We start from the raw sequence: 23,083 nt of genomic DNA, 5'->3' as shown, positions 1-23,083 counted from the left end.
AATTGGAAACCTAATAAACATCAATTAAATATATTTGCCACAATTAAATATGAGTTTTTAACTCTATTTGACCTCGTCACTGATAAAAATACTAGCATTTGCATTAACCTTAATCCGTTATAGGTCGTCGAAATGTGATAAGAAGCCGCAATCGCTTGTTTATGTACAAATGAGTGGAAACTTCAAGAAACATTCCGGTTGAACTGGCCTAATCGCAATTTTAAGCCAATTTAAACGTGACTCATTTCGAAGATTTCCGACCAAAAACCATATACATATTTATATATATACATATGTGCATGTACCGCATGCTACGACTCCCAACTTTGGATTTGGACACATAATTTGGAAGTTGCGTACGGGTCATAGTTCCTGCCGAAGGAGCCTTCTGACCATCTGGATTTTAGACGTACCATACCAAATGTCAACAAGTTTTCGACTGCCGCGTGCTTTGCGCCACACCTCCCACTACCCCTTTCCCATCACCTCGAAAACCTCACACAAGAGCGTTGCTATGCATACACACACAGGCCCACACTCACACACATGTCGATTATGCAAGCAAAGAAAAAAATAGGCATTAAACTAAAAAAAAAATGCTGGAAATATGAATGGGTCGTATGGTTTTTACAGCTCATTTAATGTTATGCATGGTAATGATGGTCTAAAACAATAGTTTACAAATTATAAGCTATGCTTTCAACAATTTGGGCACATTGTTCTCGAATCGAAATTGTGGCCTCAGCTTGTTTTCGTTTTCAATTGAGGATTCCTTGAGGGCGGGGTTACATCGAAAAGTCGGAAATTGGGGAAAATCGGTAAGAGCTAGTAGTGCTAAAAATATATTTCTCTGTCCTCGCGACCTGGCAATGAATTCATCTGGAGTGTCTGCGTTGTTCCCCTAATCACCTCGTCACAATTCTTCCGAAAACCGTATCGTATATATATAGTATATAGTGTTTTATGACAGCGCATATATCTATAGATACATCTGTGTGTGTTGTTCTTGGGAGGGCGGCAAAAATTAGAATGTGTGTGTTGTTTAGACTGTGGTTTTTTTTGGTTAAGGAAACGTTCTTTAATCGCTTTGGAAAATACATTTGACTGTTCCAAACTAGTACAATTAGATTAAGATTGAAGGGTTCCCTTAGTATGTTAAGTATAGTTATTATGCTTATGTGTTCTGTTCAGCGCTCACTCGGATGCCTTTATTTTTGTATTTTAGTATAGTGTGTAGCATGACCCCCAAAAAAGTGGCTGGAGGGAGCACGAAGAATGGCCCATTCAGGGCAGAAGCGCTGGTTGCAGTCCGGAGTGGATCCGTTTCCGATTTGGAACCGGAATGGGTAAGTGGTAGATGTGTTTCCGGCGTGTCTGGTGTGTGGGTTCTGCCCTGTATGCCAGCCACTTCGTCTTGCTCCCTGGCCCCGTATGTTTTGTATGTATGTTTTTGTGTTCGGTGTGTGGTGGTGTGATTTGCCCGGGTGGGCGGGGTTGGACCAGCCTAAGCGGAGGCCGCCACCTCACCGGACTTCTCCTCCTTTGTGTCGGCGATGGCCACCTCCTCGAAGTTCTCGACCAGATCGGGCACATCATCGTCACCGGCATCGGCGGCTGAAGAGCCGGCTGCTCCGCCGGCGCCGCTCTTGCTGGCAATCTCCGTGGCCAGCTTCTTCAGCTGGTTGATGTCCTGGGGACCCAGTTGCGTCAGAATGCCGGGCACCATCTCGGTGATCGTCTTGTTCTCGCCATGACCCGTGATGGCAAACGTGTTCGTCGGCAGCGAGGCCTGGGCCTTCGGATTGTTGAAGTGGATGACGGTGCCATCGTTCTTGATGATGTTCACCTCCTCGATGCCGGGAATTGTGTTTACCGACAGCTTCTTGAGCGACGACTGCAGCTTCTTGTCGTCGGTGGCGGGCGTGGAGTGGACGATCTTCTTCTTGCGGCGAGGGGTGCCCTTGCCGCCAATGCGCACCTGCGCCTGCAACTTCTTCAGCTTTTCCGCGTTCATCTGTTCAATTGAGTACACACAATGGTCGCATCAGTAAAACGCCAATCGAATGCCGCACTTTCCACTACTCACTTTGATTTTACTAGAATTTAGCACAGAGCCTTGCCAGAAAACACGTGCGCCCAGTCGTAGTCAAATGTCAAAAAGAAATCGCCATGATAAAAATGGCAAAAGGTGTATGTATATGTGAGTAGTACTGGTAGGAAGTACTAAACGTGAGTGTTGACTATCGATAGCTCACAAGGTGGCAACCAAAGCGCGCCAAAGAAATTTAAAAATTCTATTGTTTATATAATTTATACATTATTTTTGAAGTAATACGTTTTCTGAATTTTGAATGAATTTTTAGTTTTGAATATATTCAAATTTTTAGTAGTATATGGTGGGAAAGTAAATCTACTCAGGGCATAAATCTCAATTTAATCGATTTACTTTATTTTCATCGCTTTCAACCACATATATAAGTAAATATGTTTAAAAATTTGCTATATAAAATTAAAAATAAACGTGGTAAGAAAAAAAACCAATTTACTAAACATTTGGAATGTTAATAAACATAATTATGAGCCATCATAAACCCAGCAATAAAGTTTTAAACACAATTAAACCAGATGTAATGTTTGAATTAATTAATTCTTATATTTTCTATTCCAATAGTATCGATTGCTTTGTTGAGTTCGATAGCTATCGTTGGCTTGCATCGACTACTCACTAAACTCAGCAGTCAGTGCTGCATAACGTCATCATTATGATAAATTGTAATGTTTTAAAAAATATCTATACAAAATATACAAGCTTAGTATAACAAACTCAATTTAGTAAATATTTGGAACGCAAATAAATAAAATTATGAGCCATTATATACCTTGCAATAAAGTTTTAAACACAATTAAATCAGATGTTATGTTTGAATTATCGATTGCTGTGTTGAGTGCGCTAGCTATCGCCGCTTTACATCGACTGCTCACTAAACATAGCCAGCGCAGTCAGTGCTGCATAACGTGCACCCATTATCATCATGATAAATTGTATTACTTTCAGATTAACGCTGATAAGATATAGTTAATTCCAATCGGGCTTCAATAACGACCTTCCGGTAGAGTAGTTCACTGATATTTAAGTGAATTATACGGGTGCTGCCAAAAAGCGGATAAATCCGATAAATAGGCAGTGCATTCCCTGCAACAAGTGGAATTTTCGACTTTAAATACAGATATTAACAAAGGGAAATAACCGCTAAATCCTTGTCAAACGTAAGTATTTCACGACGTCTTATCGACTATGAAACGAGCTTTTAAACACATTAACTTCTTCCGCAGTGGACGACTTTGAGTTGGACGATATAGACGATTTCGCCATGGATTTCTGGGGCATTTTCATGTTCTTTCTGCTCACCTTCCTCATCATGAGTTGCTGCGGATATTGCTGCACCAGCAGACGCCAAGGTGCCGTTCTGTCCAGTGAGTAACTGTATAAAATATATGTAGAAGTATTAGCCTATAAGCCATTAATCAAATAAAAACTCCCCGATGAGTCATTCAGAAAGACAAAGCAGCCGGAGTTTAGCTCAAAAGATGAGTTTTATGAGTGAGCGAGTGTGTGTAAGAGTATATAAAATCCTATTCGTGTTAAGAAGTGATAATAACAATTATATTTAGTCGATATACATATTTATAGAGAGAGAGAGACAGATCTGAATAATGGGAGAGAGCTTTTGGCTTGTTTGGTTTTTTTCTTTTGCCTCTCCACCGATTCGTAAACAACATTAAGTATGCTCAGCAATAAGCGGAACTTACTTTATCAGCAAGGGCCAAAGTAATTGTCTATTTATGTATGTTTATTTATATGGCCGTATCTTATCTGAAACAAGTGAATAGTCTGTTGTCCCTTTCTGGCCAGGATTTTACCAGTTTTTATCCATAATATAATAATTGCTATAATGTTAGCAATTTTAGTATAACAACAATATAATTTAAATTGTTTAAAATGACTCATCCTCAGTAGCGCTTCGATAAGGAATTGATTCATTTTTATAGATAAGAACGACTGACAATTGTATCCACATGCCACAGCTAAATACATGCATGCAGTATACCTCGAACTTTTAGACCAAACGGCTCGTTGGAAAAAAGTATCTTTTAACCATGGTTAACATATACTTTGATATATGGTTTCCCATTATAATGGTTGTTTTATATAGTGGTTTTGATACTGGTACTATTGCGAGTTCGTCGCGTCCGTCGACTTCGCGTGGGAAACGCAACTGTGGTTACCGCCGGTGAGGTCAGGACTTTAAATAGTAATTCTGGGATGATCGATGGTCGTATCGTCGATTCTGGGAATCGCTCCAGACAGCCGAGCTATCAAAATCTAATCATATGAACCTTTAAGTGCTTCAAGTCCAAGACGCCATTTGCATCAAACGTTTTGATTATCGCCCTAATTTACAAATCATCAATGCTGTTCATCAAATCGAATCGGGCTCGTGTAGCCTTTTTAACATTTTCGACAATCTTATTATCTTATATTCGCAAACGTTTGACGTCAAGTCTTGTTTTTTCTTCTTACCCTTGCCCGAATGATATTAAATTATATTTAGTGTTGTTTGAATTAGGCGATAGGGTGTTGATTAGACGGTCGTTAATAGTTGGTACCATGCTCCCAGAAAAACAACTTTTCAGCACACCAAAAAATTTTTTATGGAAAAATTTTCTCACGTTCGATAACACATTTGCACAACAGTACAAAAACCAAAAAAAAAAAAATATATATATTTTTATTATTTAAACCTTTCAAATCTCTATAGAGTTTTTGGATTAACTATGTCAAAATTTCAATATTTAGCACGAGTTACGGGTGCCTCCGTTGGATCGGGGGTCCTCCTTTCTCTACTCTTAGTTAGTTGCTGCCCAGGTTTAAATAAATCAACTGCTCGGTTTGGTGTCAAGATCAAGAATGATGAAAGCTTTATTCTTAATGTATACGCACGGGCAAGCAGCAGTGCTTTTGATCCCGTTAGTTCTAGATAGCGAGTCTAGACGAGGACGTCGCGATTACGCAGTGTGTATGTGTGTGTGTAGGTTCATGTTAATTTCAACGTCGAGAGCGTCGCCACCACGCAGTATGTGTGAATATGTGTGTGTGTGTGTGTTCATGCCGATTTCATCATCGGGTGCAACAGAGTTTCAGGTAACGGGGGACGAGGCTATGCTGGCATGGTAGCTCGTGATCAATATATATATATACAGCGTTGGCACTTTGCTGATGTCGCCTACCGGGCGGGCTTCATAGGCGGAGGTGGTTGTTGAGGGGGGTTAATGCTGGGCATGGTAACTCCTCCCCCCCTAGTGCGGAGAGATGGCCATAACGAAGGGATAGCCGACTCGACAACGTGAGGTGTGTGGGTGGGTTGCTGGGTAAAAATCGTTTTCTGCGTTTTACAGGTTCGGAGACAGATCACAAGTATTAGTACTATGCTCAATGCAAGGTACGTAGCGGTAAAGTATTGTTGAGTTATGTAGTCCATTTTCCCGGTTGTTGCCAATGCCTCCAGGTGCAGTTTTTCGAGTGATAGGACTTTCAATGTTTTGTTATTTTCTATTCGTTCCATTGGTGGTATCTCGATGGTAAGTTTGTCGTGGGAGACAATGAAGTATGAACAATGTATAGGTAAGGGAATTGTTTGAATGAAATGATACATTTGCTAGTTGAAAAATGGATTTTTAACCTTAAATAATAGTTTGGTGTTGCAAGTAAGAGTTTAACAGGATGGTTACAAAAGTTGTTAATGTGTTCATCCAATTCTATGGTTATATTTTGCTTATTAAATAAAATTCGTATGTCTTCTAATTGTTGTGTATTAAACATAAATTTGAAAATGAGGCCTAACTTACTAGCAAGTAAGCTTTCGGCCACGTTATTGCTCTTTAAAAATTTGGTTCTGGTAATTTTCGAAAAATTTCTATATCGAAACTTGTTTGTTATTTACGTGTTCTATTTTATATATGATCCTGATAATAATGTCCCTGTCTGTTTATCAAATTTGTCTTTTAATTGTTACATTTTCATGTTTAGTTGAATTCATTAAGTGTTAGTGTTTGATTGAGACTGGGTGTTCACAGTTCTTTTAATGTGTTTCCTAATTTTTTGTTTATGTAATTTCTGACCTCTGGTAGTTATTAGTGTTATCCCTCTGTCTCTTTCTACCTTGTGTAGAGAAAATCTAGGTGTTATTTTGTTTCTTCTGTTTTCCTTCCTATATATAGTATTATTTTCCTCAACTAGAATTGGCGGTTCCCTGTCCTTATTTAACTTAGCCAATCTCTTATCGGTGGTGTTTTGTAGGTGTTGTTGTATTTGGGGGTATAGTGTTTGTCTGAATTGATTTAGTTTTGAGAGGTAGTCATGATGATTGTCATAAGTTATGGTTTTTCCAAATATGTGTGTCCTGCCGTGAAAGAGTTCGAAAGGGGTGTGATTTGTGCTAGAATGTATCGCGTTATTGTAGGTTGTTAATACTTCGCTAAGTATTTCGGTATGTTCGCACTGTAGGTGTAATTCTTTTCGACGGTTCATAACTATTCTGTACAATTCTGTTAACGTAGAGTGAAGTCTTTCGACGGGTGAATTACCAGTCGATTGTTGGAATGAAGTAGTATGTTGGAGTATATCGTATTGAGCAAGGAAATCGTTAAACAGGTTTCCGGAAAATTCTGTTCCCTGATCGAAAACAAGTTTTTTGGGTATGCCAAAGTTGCTCATGAACTGAGACAAGGCGGCAATGATTTTTATGGAGTTTCTGTTATCAAGCGGGTATGCTTGTGCGAACTTTGAAAATTTGTCAATGACAGTTAGATTATAAGTACCATTGACGAAGTAAATATCTATGTGGATCACCTCTAAAGGTCCTGGTGGGGCAGGTGGTGATTGCATAGCTGGTTTATGGGGTTGCCTGTCGTATTTAAGTGTAAGGCAAATGTCACAGTCTTTTATTACTTGCGTAATAATATCTTTCATGCGGGGGAAATAAATATCTCTTTTTAGGTGTTGAAAGGTTTCGTCGATACCTCTGTGGTTGTTCTTTAAGTGGTATGTAAGTATTCTTGTTTTTTTGGTCTTCCGTTTCGGTTATTTCGGGTAAGAACAGTTTGCAACGGGAGATTTTATATGAGTCGTTCACCGAGAAGTAGTTGTTATACGCTTCCTCTATGAGCAAAAAGATTTGATCTGGGGCAAATATTGCAGTCATTTTGTTTGGTTTAAGAATTGATTGCAAGATGTTAGAAATAGTGTCAAAGGTATATGTAGGTTCTGAAATGACTTGTCTTGTTTTGTACGTAAATGGTGTTGTGATTTGTACTGAAGACTTTTCCCCAATGTGGAACACAATTTGTGTATTGAAATGATTTAATGGTTGTTGGACAACTGGGATTTTTTGTGGGTCTTCGTTTATGTTTAAATTTGGTTCTATTCGACTAAGCGCATCAGCGACCACGTTTTGTTTGCCTTTTTTATACACTACTTCGTAATCGTATGCGGCTAGGGTAGTTTTCCACCGAAGTAGTTTAGGGTTTTGACCATTAAAGCTTTCTAACCAGACTAATGGTTTGTGATCTGTGACTATTTTAAATTTCTGGCCAAAAAGGTATGGCCTAAAATGACTTACTGACCAAATAATAGCTAGCATTTCTTTTTCTATGGTGGAATATCGAACCTCTGTGTCTGATAGCGTTCTACTAGCGAAGGATATGGGTCTGTCGTTGGTATCGGGGCCTTGTGATAGCACTGACCCTATGGCGTAGTTGTTTACGTCGGTCGTCAACGTGAATGGTTTTGTAAAGTCGGGGAATATAAGTATTGGGTCGTTGCATAATAAATTCTTTGAAATTTCGACTGCTTTCCTAAATTCGTCGTCTATTACTATTGATTTTTTTCCTTTTAATTGTCTTGTTATAGGTTTTGTTATTTTTGCGAAATCTTTGATAAACTTCCTATAGTACCCAAGTAATCCCAAAAATGACTTGATTTCCCTGATGGTTTTGGGGCAGGGAAAGTCTTTAATAGCTTGTATTTTGTTTGGGTTGGGCTTGACTCCCTCCTGAGTAACAATGTGTCCCAAAAAGTCAATTTCTTTCCTTAAGAAGTTACACTTAGCAGGTTGGATTTTTAGATTCGCATTCAGTAGCTTAGAGAAAACAAGTTTAATGTCGCTAATGTGTTTCTGCAGTGAGGGTGAGAATATAATAATGTCGTCTAGGTAAACCAGACAAACATTACCTATAAGGTCTCCTAGAACGTTGTCCATCACACGTTGAAAAGTGGCTGGTGCGTTCTTCAGACCGAAGGGCATTCTTGTGAATTCGTAATGCCCATTTTCGACTGTGAAAGCTGTTTTGTTCGCGTCTTGTGGATTCATCTCAATTTGATGGAATCCACTTGCCAAGTCTATTGTTGTGAAGTATTTTGTTCTACCTATTCGGTCCAGTATGTCTGCTATGTTAGGTATCGGATAACGGTCGGAGATGGTTTTTTCGTTTAATTTTCGAAAATCTATTACCAACCGCCATTTTTCTTTGCCTGTAGTGTCGGCTCCAATGTTTGACTGTAATATATTATGTACATTAGTAAGTATAAAAAATTTATATTCAGTTTGTATAAGTAAATGAACACATGGCAGTAACACAATCCGAAGTAGTAAGTTGAGTGTATTTGTAATTTGACAAATGTTTCTCAATTGGGAGCATTCGCGAACAAGTATATGGCTTTTAAGGAAAGGTTCAACCTGACACACATAGTGATTTTATTACTGATTTATTGTTTAATTTCTTTCAATGTTGTGGTCCCGGTGCCTTTTCAGCGATTGATGTACACATATTCGGCCACAACATTGAACTAGATTTATTTGTTTTGCTTATTTATGTATGGTCCCGGTGTCTCATCAGCGATTGATGTACACATATTTGGCCATAGCACTGAATGATGTTAACTTTTTATGTATGTCATAAGTGATCCCGGTGCCCTTTCAGCGATTGATGTGCACATATTCGGTCACTTTGAATGTAAAGACATTTTTTTTTTTTTTATGTGTGATCCCGGTGCCCTTTCAGCGATTGATGTGCACATATTCGGTCACACTAGATTTATTTGTTTTGCTTATTTATGTATGGTCCCGGTGTCTCATCAGCGATTGATGTACACATATTTGGCCATAGCACTGAATGATGTTAACTTTTTATGTATGTCATAAGTGATCCCGCTGCCCTTTCAGCGATTGATGTGCACATATTCGGTCACTTTGAATGTAAAGACATTTTTTTTATGTGTGATCCCGGTGCCCTTTCAGCGATTGATGTGCACATATTCGGTCACAATAGTTTGTAATTATACTGTATGTCACTGTTGAACTTGTTTGTGTGAAGTTTTTTCCTTTTCTTCTCTTTTTTTGAGAACCATATATTTACACTTGGCTCCTCAAACTTGTGTTTTTTTTTTTTCTGCCACTTGTTCACTTACTTACCAGTTTACAGAAGTGGAACGAAGAACGTGAAAGGCGTTGTTAATCCTTTTAGTTCTAGTCCGGCTGCGCCAGTTACGGGTGCCTCCGTTGGATCGGGGGTCCTCCTTTCTCTACTCTTAGTTAGTTGCTGCCCAGGTTTAAATAAATCAACTGCTCGGTTTGGTGTCAAGATCAAGAATGATGAAAGCTTTATTCTTAATGTATACGCACGGGCAAGCAGCAGTGCTTTTGATCCCGTTAGTTCTAGATAGCGAGTCTAGACGAGGACGTCGCGATTACGCAGTGTGTATGTGTGTGTGTAGGTTCATGTTAATTTCAACGTCGAGAGCGTCGCCACCACGCAGTATGTGTGAATATGTGTGTGTGTGTGTGTTCATGCCGATTTCATCATCGGGTGCAACAGAGTTTCAGGTAACGGGGGACGAGGCTATGCTGGCATGGTAGCTCGTGATCAATATATATATATACAGCGTTGGCACTTTGCTGATGTCGCCTACCGGGCGGGCTTCATAGGCGGAGGTGGTTGTTGAGGGGGGTTAATGCTGGGCATGGTAACTCACGCAATTAAAATATACATATATAATATATGTATAATATAATAACTTGAATTACATGTACATAGGAGTACTTGATTGAAAATAATTTACCCCTACTTATGACCAGCTTTAGATAATTAAATAATAAAATAAGTTAAATATTAAACGTCCAGAGCGTCAATACCAACCCAGCGATGGTTGCTAATCTTATCTTGCCATTCAAACCACCATTTTAAACTGACTTCGGGTCTGTGGGGATATGCAAACAGTCTGGACTCTTATAAAAGTCGGCGAGGAATCGAATCCGATTCGCAATAATCGTCGAACCTCTGCGTAATGAACACCGTGGCGTAGTTTCAATACCCATCGAACTATCCTAAAGACTGCCTGCCGATAGAATCTATTAGTTAGTAAATACCTATTGTTGTGAGTAAATCGATTAAGATGCCGCACGTTCCGAACGACAGGCATCTGGAGATCTCCACCATCATCCTTTGCACCATTTTCGCTGTGGTCCTCTGCGGAGTCGTGGCAATGATCATAGGATCCGTGATCCGCAAAAGGAAAAAACGACTGGCGGGCAAGGATGTGATTGAAGCAAGTTAGTATAGTTCGATGCAGAAATCCTTTGTTGCTGTCCTGTGTCCTTCCCAATTGTCAGATGACGAAGCTCCGTGTGTGAAGTTCCTGTGTCTTGTTTTGTCCAACAAAATGGAGAACGGAGAACAATCTATTTAATTTTTTATGTTTAACTACTTAGTTTCGTTATTTATTAACATGGTTGTAACACTACAAGATTGCCGAATCAACTGCTTAATAAATAAGAAAGTTAACAAAAACGACGACTTTCAAAGTTTAAGAAAATTACTTTATATAGTAGGTTTCTTTTTCGTAACAAAAAAAATTGGATACACCATTTGCCTTTGCTAAGAACTTAAAATATATGTTTTATTTAATTCTGATGTGAACAGAACATTAAGAACAAGATTAAAAAAAAAAGCGGATGCAGCCACTATAAGTCGTTTACAACATTTAAGCGTACTCAAAAAAATAATGGTACTTTTTAAGAATGTGGTACTGAAAAAATAATTTTATTTTTTTATTGCTTCCATGATTTTATTTTTCTACAAATGTTGGTTAAATATTTTGATTCATTCGGTGCATTAACGCTATGTTGCTGATTTACTACGTTGTTAGTAATTTAGAAAAGTTTAAAAAACTTTTATTCAAAGCTCATAATTTTTGAAATACACATAGCAAAGTAATGAAATCTTTTAAACTTTTTAGAGTGCGGCTTAGTGAGTAAAGATTATTCTAATCAAATTTTTAAGCGAATGGTTGTATTTACCTTTTGTATATTATGCGTATGAGTAATTATTTAAAGTGATTTAAGATTTTAGTTTCTTTGCTCATTTCGTTCGGATCGCTAGGGATTTGGAATTTAGCAAAATTTGACCAATAATGGCAAAATATACTTCAATCGCAGTTTTCTTCATTGTATTGTTTTTGTACTGCATTTATCTCTGCTCGATCGTAAATGCAATAAGTTTCCTTTTTTGTCAGCCTATTATAATTTCAAATAATTCAATCATCTTCGGTGTAATATTGTAGTTCATAGTAGTTGTCACTGCTTTCATTGGGAAATGGAGTGTAATTCTGACTCATAGTGACTAAATCATAAATTTTAAATCGATCGCAAATTTGTTTTTTTTATTGAACTACGTACTTGTTGTGCGTTGTAAATCTTAATAAATGTATTATACATTTGAGACCATTTATGATGTCACATATCAAAGACTCTATAAGCAGATGGAAAGACAAAGAAGACAAGAATTTATATTTATTGGGTATTTTAGCGGCTTCTGGTTGGTTATGCCTAAAAGTACGCTGCAAAAATGTGCGAATGGTTCACTAAATTACTAAAATTAAACAAAGAGCTAAGTAGTACTTGTTTCATCCATACTTGTTAAATACTGAAAATCCAGCTGGTTATATAAGTTTTCTGTATTCTGGATAAATATTTTACACACAGTCTAAACGATAACATGCATATTTTTTTTCGTCCGCTTTTTCTTATCGTAATAAAAAGGGCTTAGTGAATTGAATTTTTTCCCAGATTCAGTCCAAAAAGATCTGAGCTTAGACACACAGTTCGACCAGTTCATTTACTCAGTTCGTTGCAGTCAAACGTGTTTACTAGAAAAAAGATGCCTCCTTTAGAATTCCCACCGCCACCTAAATACGATGCTCCAAGTGTCGATAAACTTCCTGAAGCGGGTGCCAGATTAATAGCAATCATTTTTATGCTTTTTATCTGGGGCTATTGCAAGTGTTGTTGTTCTTGTTGTAAACGCAATAAGACGGAAGGTAAGAGCAATTCTTAACGTATCTGTACGATAAGCCAACTCTCTTATTTCAGCATCTATTAACACTCACAGATAATTGCAGTTTCAGATAGTTATCTTAGTCTATAGGTCGCGTTTGCAGTGCAATCATGAATTTTCTTTTTGTGAATGTTTTCAATTCGAATTCAAATGAAGACGACTTTAGTTTGATTATAGTGTTTGCGATTTTTGTATTGACCATTTGTATTGGGGCCATTTGTATATGCCTACGATTAAAAATTGGAAAGGAGATTAAAAACTGTAAAGGTTGGTAACCCATTATTAAGATACCGTACTTATTATTTTTATGCTGCTGTCTGCTTTAAAAAGAGACACATCTTAATGAATCAAAAATTTCCGCTTTATGTAGTTAGATCAAGTGGCATGTAGTTATTTTATAATTATAATTTTTAATGATAAAATTAACAACATTTTGAAACTATTCTGCGTATTGTCCACTTTGAGTCACTTTGTTCATTATTGCCACATGTAAATAGAGGTAAAAACTCACATGATAGCGGTATCTGCATCTAATACACTGAAAAACTTGTTTTTCTAATTAAATCCATTACTCGAAGACGTCATTCAAAGCGTCTGCATTAGATTTCCTAACTTGATCTTGTAAATTGATAAATATATGATAATAATGGGTATTGCCCAAGGTTTAGTGCTTTTGCTTCCTATCTGCACTGTCAATTTTATTTATGGTTGAAATATTCAAGTCATTGTCTACAAGAAATTTTTGGATTGTGTGCGAATTTAGTTCTTTAGCTAGAAGTAAAATCTTTTGCATGATAAATCCGAGTTAATATTAAAAGATGTAAGACATATTTAAGACTTGTTTAATTTCTCCTCCAAACACAATTAAAAATAATTTCTTATCCAGTATCCTAAACTTTAAAAGCCTCTGTTGTGAAATAGTCCGGCTATCTTGGTATACTGAGATTTAGGACTTGGTTTGGAGTGGGTAATGACTGGGTGTTATTGTTATATTTGTGCAATATATGCTGATAACAACGACTGTGATTCCCTACTATTTCGGATCCCATTTCCAAATGTGCCACTAAATGCTTCGTTTACGCCTAAACGCAAATCAATAATTAGGTATTAATGGCTAATGGTCATAAAGGATTGAGTGTTGACTTACGTTGATCCCGAAATGCTGGGTAATTCAGAAAATGATTATGAAACCCATTTAGTTAGGTCGCAGGTCCTCACGATGAATGCCACCATATTGGATGTGTTTGAGGACATTTCCCAGCGACTGCACATAAACTGGACATTTCTGGCATACGAAGCGGGTATCCTCACGGTTTTGGTTGCCCTTGTTGTGATATATGCCTTAAATCTTGCTCGAAATCCGGAAGACTTTCGATAGTTGAACAATTTGTAAACAAATTCTCGAAATGAATAACGAAACGGAGGTCAGCTCCTTGCTGGAGTCCCAGGAACGCTCTGTGGTTTTCATATCCGTTTTTCGCATAACCTTCAAAATATTCATCTTGGCATTGATCGGCCTGGTTGCACTACATTGGAAGCGTCGTCAGGCTCTCGGTGATTTAAGTAAGTTATGATAATGCTTGAAAGTGTACTGTTATCACTGATAAGTGCTATCTTTATGAGTGTGATTGCCCTTTTCTTTGGCCATTACTGGCACTTTTTCGATTGCCAATCCGGCGGCTTTAGTTTCTCGCTTTTGTTTAGTCTTTGTGCACCGCTTATTCAGTCAGTATCATAATCATGGATGATTCGGGCATCTACTGGATACTTTTCTTCACCTTCTCCGTATTTTTCATGACATCCGCGGCTGTATTTCTGACCCGTGGTCGAACCCGGAGAGCGGCGCTCACCAAGGGTGCAGGTGTGTTTTCGGGGATCACCCGTTTGTGGCGATAACGCGGCCGTCCAATGGGTTTCCAATATCTCCCATTTACACAAAAAAAAAAAAAAAACACAAAAACCCCAATGTCATGAAACAGTTGAAATCGTGAACTCCACGCTGTAGCACCACTTCAGCGTGTATAGAATAATATTCGCGATGGAGCCGTTTGTTATTCCCATCATAGCAGTCTCAGTCTTCATAGTGATTGCCTCGTTGATGTGCCTCTGCTTCTTTTGCATAGCCAAGAAGTTCAGATCCATGGGTAAATAGCTGCAGCTACGGGAAGAGTTATTTATGTTTTATGATTTATGTAATTTTGAAGCTGTTTCGTACTGCCAATATCAGAGATAAACAAAACCATAATGCAAGTACACCACCCGCTTATCGTATTGGCCATAAAATCGAACATTGATTAGACGCGGTCCGAGTGAGTGGGTTTTGTCAGACATAGGACTTGCAGTCTGTTCTGTGTTCGCCTGGAAAGCGATTGTGTTTTTTCGAGCTAAATTCCCTGACTTATCGAGAATGTGGGCATTCTGGGTTGGATTATCTATAGCCTTTGCCATATTTTTCATTACTTCCTTCGTTGTTTGCATTAGACGCAGACAGAAAGCAGCGCGAAATGTTGGCTACACAATCAGCGAAGGCGTTGGTAATTACATTGACTGAGCAATGAATAGATTGATAATTACACTTAAAGAAATAGTGGTGCAACAAATTTTGTTGAGCCTTATCTTATTTGTCTAAGTGTGAAGTATTTTCTTATTCTTGGTTTTCGATACAGGCAGTATATGTTTTAAAAATATTTTTTATATCAATTATAGCACAAAATGCATTTATAGTGCATATAAACGTGACACGGGCTTGTTATTACCCTTTTGGCTTGTTTGGTTTTTGGCTTTTGCCTCTCCACCGATTCGTAAACAACATTAAGTATGCTCAGCAATAAGCGGAACTTACTTTATCAGCAAGGGCCAAAGTAATTGTCTATTTATGTATGTTTATTTATATGGCCGTATCTTATCTGAAACAAGTGAATAGTCTGTTGTCCCTTTCTGGCCAGGATTTTACCAGTTTTTATCCATTTTCCATCATTGGCTAGCTATAATGTTAGCAATTTTAGTATAACAACAATATAATTTAAATTGTTTAAAATGACTCATCCTCAGTAGCGCTTCGATAAGGAATTGATTCATTTTTATAGATAAGAACGACTGACAATTGTATCCACATCCCACAGCTAAATACATGCATGCAGTATACCTCGAACTTTTAGACCAAACGGCTCGTTGGAAAAAAGTATCTTTTAACCATGGTTAAATGGTTTCCCATTATAATGGTGTTTTTTATAGTGGTTTTGATACTGGTACTATTGCGAGTTCGTCGCGCCCGTCGACTTCGCGTGGGAAACGCAACTGTGGTTACCGCCGGTGAGGTCAGGACTTTAAATAGTAATTCTGGGATGATCGATGGTCGTATCGTCGATTCTGGGAATCGCTCCAGACAGCCGAGCTATCAAAATCTAATCATATGAACCTATAAGTGCTTCAAGTCCAAGACGCCATTTGCATCAAACGTTTTGATTATCGCCCTAATTTACAAATCATCAATGCTGTTCATCAAATCGAATCGGGCTCGTGTAGCCTTTTTAACATTTTCGACAATCTTATTATCTTATATTCGCAAACGTTTGAGGTCAAGTCTTGTTTTTTCTTCTTACCCTTGCCCGAATGATATTAAATTATATTTAGTGTTGTTTGAATTAGGCGATAGGGTGTTGATTAGACGGTCGTTAATAGTTGGTACCATGCTCCCAGAAAAACAACTTTTCAGCACACCAAAAAATTTTTTATGGAAAAATTTTCTCACTTAAATTTCTATTATGTTCGATAACACATTTGCACAACAGTACAAAAACCAAAAAAAAAATATATATATTTTTATTATTTAAACCTTTCAAATCTCTATAGAGTTATGGATTAACTAGGTCAAAATTTCAATATTTAGCACGCAATTAAAATATACATATATAATATGTGTATAATATAATAACTTGAATTACATGTACATAGGAGTACTTGATTGAAAATAATTTACCCCTACTTATGACCAGCTTTAGATAATTAAATAATAAAATAAGTTAAATATGATTATTGACATTCTGTCAACAGAATAATTGTTGTCGTTGCACTTGAGTCGTACTTCGTTTCTGCAGAAAAATCTTGGGTCCAACTGTTGACCGGTGAATTTCCCCAACGGCTGTATTGTTTCCCATCTCAGATAATAAGCGTTCGATAAGGCTAATTCAATTATTTGATTAGCACTGACGTCAGAAACGATCAAAGATTTGTGGAAATTGTTTAGAGTAATCGCATCGTTCTGAGGATCCCCCAGAAGTAATAAATTTCGAAAACCAAACCTAATTTTATTTTTGATTGATGTAGACTATTGACGCAGGTTTCAAGCTGTAAATACAATGTCCACTTGAACTTTTATGGTTCCCCTCTATTCTATGCTACCTTCTGGCACCGATATCAGGACTATATGGCGTTATTAAGCCGATTAAACGCCCAGAGCGTCAATACCAACCCAGCGATGGTTGCTAATCTTATCTTGCCATCCAAACCACCATTTTAAACTGACTTCGGGTCTGTGGGGATATGCAAACAGTCTGGACTCTTACAAAAGTCGGCGAGGAATCGAATCCGATTCGCAATAATCGTCGAACCTCTGCGTAATGAACACCGTGGCGTAGTTTCAAGACCCATCGAACTATCCTCAAGACTGCCTGCCGATAGAATCTATTAGTTAGTAAATACCTATTGTTGTGAGTAATTCGATTAGGATGCCGCACGTTCCGAACGACAGGGATCTGGAGATCTCCACCATCATCCTTTGCACCATTTTCGCTGTGGTCCTCTGCGGAGTCGTGGCAATGATCATAGGATACGTGATCCGCAAAAGGAAACAGCGCCTGGCGGGCAAGGATGTGATTGAAGCAAGTTAGTATAGTTCGATGCAGAAATCCTTTGTTGCTGTCCTGTGTTCTTCCCAATTGTCAGATGACGAAGCTCCGTGTGTGAAGTTCCTGTGTCTTGTTTTGTTCAACAAAATGGAGAACGGAGAACAATCTATTTAATTTTTTATGTTTAACTACTTAGTTTCGTTATTTATTACATGGTTGTAACACTACAAGATTGCCGAATCAACTGCTTAATAAATAAGAAAGTTTACAAAAACGACGACATTCAAAGTTTAAGAAAATTACTTTATATATAGTAGCTTTCTTTTCGTAAACAAAAAAAAAGTGGATACACTATTTGCCTTTGCTAAGAACTTAAAATATATGTTTTATTTAATTCTGATGTGAACAGAACATTAAGAACAAGATTTAAAAAAAAAGCGGATGCAGCCACTATAAGTCGTTTACAACATTTAAGCGTACTCAAAAAAATAATGGTACTTTTTAAGAATGTGGTACTGAAAAAATAATTTTATTTTTTTATTGCTTCCATGATTTTAATTTTCTACAAATTTTGGTTAAATATTTTGATTCATTCGGTGCATTAACGCTATGTTGCTGTTTTACTACGTTCTTAGTAATTTAGAAAAGTTTAAAAAACTTCTATTCAAAGGTCATAATTTTTGATATACACATAGAAAAGTAATGAAATCTTTTAAACTTTTTTGAGTGCGGCTTAGTGAGTAATGATTATTCTAATCAAATTTTTAAGCGAATGGTGGTATTTACCTTTTGTATATTATGCGTATGAGTAATTATTTAAAGTGATTTAAGATTTTAGTTTCTTTGCTCCTTTCGTTCGGATCGGTAGGGATTTGGAATTTAGCAAAATTTGACCAATAATGGCAAAATATACTTCAATCGCAGTTTTCTTCAATGTATTGTTTTTGTACTGCATTTACCTCTGCTCGATCGTAAAGTTTCCTTTTTTGTCAGCCTATTATAATTTCAAATAATTCAATCATCTTCGGTGTAATATTGTAGTTCATAGTAGTTGTCACTGCTTTCATTGGGAAATGGAGTGTAATTCTGACTCATAGTGACTAAATCATAAATTTCAAATCGATCGCAAATTTGTTTTTTTTATTGAACTACGTACTTGTTGTGCGTTGTAAATCTTAATAAATGTATTATACATTTGAGACCATTTATGATGTCACATATCAAAGACTCTATAAGCAGATGGAAAGACAAAGAAGACAAGAATTTATATTTATTGGGTATTTTAGCGGCTTCTGGTTGGTTATGCCTAAAAGTACGCTGCAAAAATGTGCGAATGGTTCACTAAATTACTAAAATTAAACAAAGAGCTAAGTAGTACTTGTTTCATCCATACTTGTTAAATACTGAAAATCCAGCTGGTTATATAAGTTTTCTGTATTCTGGATAAATATTTTACACACAGTCTAAACGATAACATGCATATTTTTTTTCGTCCGCTTTTTCTTATCGTAATAAAAAGGGCTTAGTGAATTGAATTTTTTCCCAGATTCAGTCCAAAAAGATCTGAGCTTAGACACACAGTTCGACCAGTTCATTTACTCAGTTCGTTGCAGTCAAACGTGTTTACTAGAAAAAAGATGCCTCCTTTAGAATTCCCACCGCCACCTAAATACGATGCTCCAAGTGTCGATAAACTTCCTGAAGCGGGTGCCAGATTAATAGCAATCATTTTTATGCTTTTTATCTGGGGCTATTGCAAGTGTTGTTGTTCTTGTTGTAAACGCAATAAGACGGAAGGTAAGAGCAATTCTTAACGTATCTGTACGATAAGCCAACTCTCTTATTTCAGCATCTATTAACACTCACAGATAATTGCAGTTTCAGATAGTTATCTTAGTCTATAGGTCGCGTTTGCAGTGCAATCATGAATTTTCTTTTTGTGAATGTTTTCAATTCGAATTCAAATGAAGACGACTTTAGTTTGATTATAGTGTTTGCGATTTTTGTATTGACCATTTGTATTGGGGCCATTTGTATATGCCTACGATTAAAAATTGGAAAGGAGATTAAAAACTGTAAAGGTTGGTAACCCATTATTAAGATACCGTACTTATTATTTTTATGCTGCTGTCTGCTTTAAAAAGAGACACATCTTAATGAATCAAAAATTTCCGCTTTATGTAGTTAGATCAAGTGGCATGTAGTTATTTTATAATTATAATTTTTAATGATAAAATTAACAACATTTTGAAACTATTCTGCGTATTGTCCACTTTGAGTCACTTTGTTCATTATTGCCACATGTAAATAGAGGTAAAAACTCACATGATAGCGGTATCTGCATCTAATACACTGAAAAACTTGTTTTTCTAATTAAATCCATTACTCGAAGACGTCATTCAAAGCGTCTGCATTAGATTTCCTAACTTGATCTTGTAAATTGATAAATATATGATAATAATGGGTATTGCCCAAGGTTTAGTGCTTTTGCTTCCTATCTGCACTGTCAATTTTATTTATGGTTCAAATATTCAAGTCATTGTCTAGAAGAAATTTTGGATTGTGTGCGAATTTAGTTCTTTAGCTAGAAGTAAAGTCTTTTGCATGAGAAATCCGAGTTAATATTAAAAGATGTAAGACATATTTAAGGCTTTTAATTTCCCCTCCAAATACAATTAAAAATAATTTCTTATCCAGTATCCTAAACTTTAAAAGCCTCTGTTGTGAAATAGTCCGGCTATCTTGGTATACTGAGATTTAGGACTTGGTTTGGAGTGGGTAATGACTGGGTGTTATTGTTATATTTGTGCAATATATGCTGATAACAACGACTGTGATTCCCTACTATTTCGGATTCCATTTCCAAATGTGCCACTAAATGCTTCGTTTACGCCTAAACGCAAATCAATAATTAGGTATTAATGGCTAATGGTCATAAAGGATTGAGTGTTGACGTACGTTGATCCCGAAATGCAGGGTAATTCAGAAAATGATTATGAAACCCATTTAGTTAGGTCGCAGGTCCTCACGATGAATGCCACCATATTGGATGTGTTTGAGGACATTTCCCAGCGACTGCACATAAACTGGACATTTCTGGCATACGAAGCTTGTATCCTCACGGTTTTGGTTGCCCTTGTTGTGATATATGCCTTAAATCTTGCTCGAAATCCGGAAGACTTTCGATATTGGAACAATTTGTAAACGTATTCCCGAAATGAATAACGAAACGGAGGTCAGCTCCTTGCTGGAGTCCCAGGAACGCTCTGTGGTTTTCATATCCGTTTTTCGCATAACCTTCAAAATATTCATTTTGGCATTGATCGGCCTGGTTGCACTACATTGGAAGCGTCGTCAGGCTCTCGGTGATTTAAGTAAGTTATGATAATGGTTGAAAGTGTACTGTTATCACTGATAAGTGCTATCTTTATGAGTGTGATTGCCCTTTTCTTTGGCCATTACTGGCACTTTTTCGATTGCCAATCCGGCGGCTTTAGTTTCTCGCTTTTGTTTAGTCTTTGTGCACCGCTTATTCAGTCAGTATCATAATCATGGATGATTCGGGCATCTACTGGATACTTTTCTTCACCTTCTCCGTATTTTTCATGACATCCGCGGCTGTATTTCTGACCCGTGGTCGAACCCGGAGAGCGGCGCTCACCAAGGGTGCAGGTGTGTTTTCGGGGATCACCCGTTTGTGGCGATAACGCGGCCGTCCAATGGGTTTCCAATATCTCCCATTTACACAAAAAAAAAAAAAAAACACAAAAACCCCAATGTCATGAAACAGTTGAAATCGTGAACTCCACGCTGTAGCACCAGTTCAGCGTGTATAGAATAATATTCGCGATGGAGCCGTTTGTTATTCCCATCATAGCAGTCTCAGTCTTCATAGTGATTGCCTCGTTGATGTGCCTCTGCTTCTTTTGCATAGCCAAGAAGTTCAGATCCATGGGTAAATAGCTGCAGCTACGGGAAGAGTTATTTATGTTTTATGATTTATGTAATTTTGAAGCTGTTTCGTACTGCCAATATCAGAGATAAACAAAACCATAATGCAAGTACACCACCCGCTTATCGTATTGGCCATAAAATCGAACATTGATTAGACGCGGTCCGAGTGAGTGGGTTTTGTCAGACATAGGACTTGCAGTCTGTTCTGTGTTCGCCTGGAAAGCGATTGTGTTTTTTCGAGCTAAATTCCCTGACTTATCGAGAATGTGGGCATTCTGGGTTGGATTATCTATAGCCTTTGCCATATTTTTCATTACTTCCTTCGTTGTTTGCATTAGACGCAGGCAGAAAGCAGCGCGAAATGTTGGCTACACAATCAGCGAAGGCGTTGGTAATTACATTGACTGAGCAATGAATGGATTGCCAATTACACTTAAAGAAATAGTGGTGCAGCAAATTTTGTTGAGCCTTATCTTATTTGTCTAAGTGTGAAGTATTTTCTTATTCTTGGTTTTCGATACAGGCAGTATATGTTTTAAAAATATTTTTTATATTAATTATAACACAAAATGTATTTATAGTGCATATAAACGTGACACGGGCTTGTTATTACCCTTTTCTATAAATAAATTGAGTGGATAAGATTAAAAGCTCAAAAAAAAAAAAAAGCACAGAAATTACACCAAAAAAACCCCAAATGAAATTAAAAAAGCAAAATATAATATACATCAAGTTTTTATGACTTACATTAATTTAGATTAATATAATATTGAAAATTTTTTATAGTGCTGAAAGGGGAATTTTTGTTCACACTGATGAGTCTAATCAAAAGTGGGAGCTTATCGAGTCTGCGATTCGCGGTTGGCGATGATTCAGAATCATTGGCGCAGCTATTTTCTGTTTCTAATTTCTTTTTTTCCGTTCTTTCTACTTTCAGCGCCTGTGGTGGTGACCTCCGCCACCCACACGGCTCCCGGCGGATATCCGGTCACACAGCTGCCTCCGCCGGGCTATCCATCGAGCAATGCCTACGTAACTGCGACCTCGTACCCCGTACAGACCACCGGGTAAGTACGGAGCCTAAAGTGCTGCCGCAAACTATTCTAATGTCCCCATTTTCCCAGCAGCAACGTGACTGTGCAGATGCCCATGCCGATGAGCCACCAGAACCAGCAGCAAATGCCAATGCCTATGCCGATGCCGGGGTAAGTGGAAGCTAGTGCTCCAGCGAAACGCAAATATTAATTGATATGCTTTTATCCATTGCAGTCAGCAAACGCATGGCGTGGCGTATCCGACGTATCCTGGCGCCGGGGCTGCCAACATGAATCCGCCGCCGTATGACATGTCCATGGCTAATCCAGGACCTAGTGTTATGCCCGCTGGATATGAGAAGCAAGCTCCCTACAATCCCCACTTTGGCCAGTGAAATCGCACTGTGAACTGAGGATCCCCTTTCCGTCTCGTTATAGCTTTTTTACTCAGCTGAACACTTTACTTTCCATGTTTTCTTGCATAAAAAACTCCAAACTCCTGGTAAAAAACCAAGTGAAAGCGATCGCACAACGAGCCATTTTTATATTCCATGTGATGTATGTAAAGTGTACATATAACTTAAGCGCAACCTTCTATTTATACATCTATATTAAGCAAATCCAAAACGAAAACCAAACTGAACTACATGAAGTGTTAATTGTAATAAACCAGTGAAGTGCACATCAAATGCAACTGAAGCACATTTGTTTCGATGTGCACTTTCACAAAATCACAAAAACAAGAAATGCAAACATGTTTTCAATTACTTCTGCACTCGGATGTTTTTGCCAATGAAA

At 37.6% G+C, this 23,083-nt stretch overlaps 2 protein-coding genes and 1 non-coding gene across 18 annotated transcripts, besides 1 other annotated feature; 1 reads left to right on the top strand and 2 right to left on the bottom strand.

Annotated features, from left to right (window-relative positions):
- Positions 1-622: 622 nt before the first annotated feature.
- On the bottom strand, positions 623-2,168 carry bic (bicaudal). 2 transcript variants are annotated; one of them, NM_057505.5, is made up of 2 exons: positions 2,087-2,168; positions 623-2,014 (listed from the first exon to the last, which is right to left on the bottom strand). In NM_057505.5, the coding sequence occupies exon 2, from the start codon at positions 2,012-2,014 to the stop codon at positions 1,505-1,507; it is 510 nt and encodes a 169-aa protein (NP_476853.1). In that variant the 5' UTR covers positions 2,087-2,168; the 3' UTR covers positions 623-1,504. The 2 variants fall into 2 exon arrangements, with proteins under 2 accessions (NP_476853.1, NP_725235.1); NM_165954.3 differs by having other exon boundaries at positions 1,177-2,168.
- Positions 2,169-2,633: 465 nt separating this feature from the next.
- On the bottom strand, positions 2,634-4,808 carry asRNA:CR45140 (antisense RNA:CR45140). 3 transcript variants are annotated; one of them, NR_124532.1, is made up of 4 exons: positions 4,669-4,808; positions 3,811-4,020; positions 3,410-3,482; positions 2,634-3,193 (listed from the first exon to the last, which is right to left on the bottom strand). The 3 variants fall into 3 exon arrangements; NR_124533.1 differs by lacking the exon at positions 4,669-4,808 and having other exon boundaries at positions 3,811-4,281; NR_124534.1 differs by lacking the exons at positions 3,811-4,020; positions 4,669-4,808 and adding an exon at positions 4,110-4,281.
- CG17574 (uncharacterized protein) lies at positions 2,994-23,059 on the top strand (the record flags this gene model as incomplete). Of its 13 annotated transcripts, none has more annotated exons than NM_136978.5 (5): positions 2,994-3,267; positions 3,334-3,474; positions 22,189-22,318; positions 22,379-22,456; positions 22,521-23,059. In NM_136978.5, the coding sequence occupies 4 exons, from the start codon at positions 3,372-3,374 to the stop codon at positions 22,678-22,680; spliced, it is 471 nt and encodes a 156-aa protein (NP_610822.2). In that variant the 3' UTR covers positions 22,681-23,059. The 13 variants fall into 13 exon arrangements, with proteins under 13 accessions (NP_610822.2, NP_001260926.1, NP_001369083.1 ...); NM_001273997.1 differs by having other exon boundaries at positions 22,376-22,456; NM_001382038.1 differs by lacking the exons at positions 2,994-3,267; positions 3,334-3,474 and adding an exon at positions 4,101-4,264.
- Positions 4,863-10,087: a mobile genetic element.
- Positions 23,060-23,083: the final 24 nt, after the last annotated feature.

The sequence above is a fragment of the Drosophila melanogaster genome, chromosome 2R (genome assembly GCF_000001215.4).
Source record: "Drosophila melanogaster chromosome 2R".
Taxonomy (NCBI): Eukaryota; Metazoa; Arthropoda; class Insecta; order Diptera; family Drosophilidae; genus Drosophila; species Drosophila melanogaster.
The sequence above is the reverse complement of the archived record's forward strand: the minus strand, read 5'-3'. Positions and strand labels throughout refer to the sequence as shown.

What these genes read in the sequence shown, in the direction of transcription:
- bic (NM_057505.5), bottom strand. Translation starts at nt 2,014, where the DNA reads ATGAACGCGGAAAAGCTGAAGAAGTTGCAGGCGCAGGTGCGCATTGGC.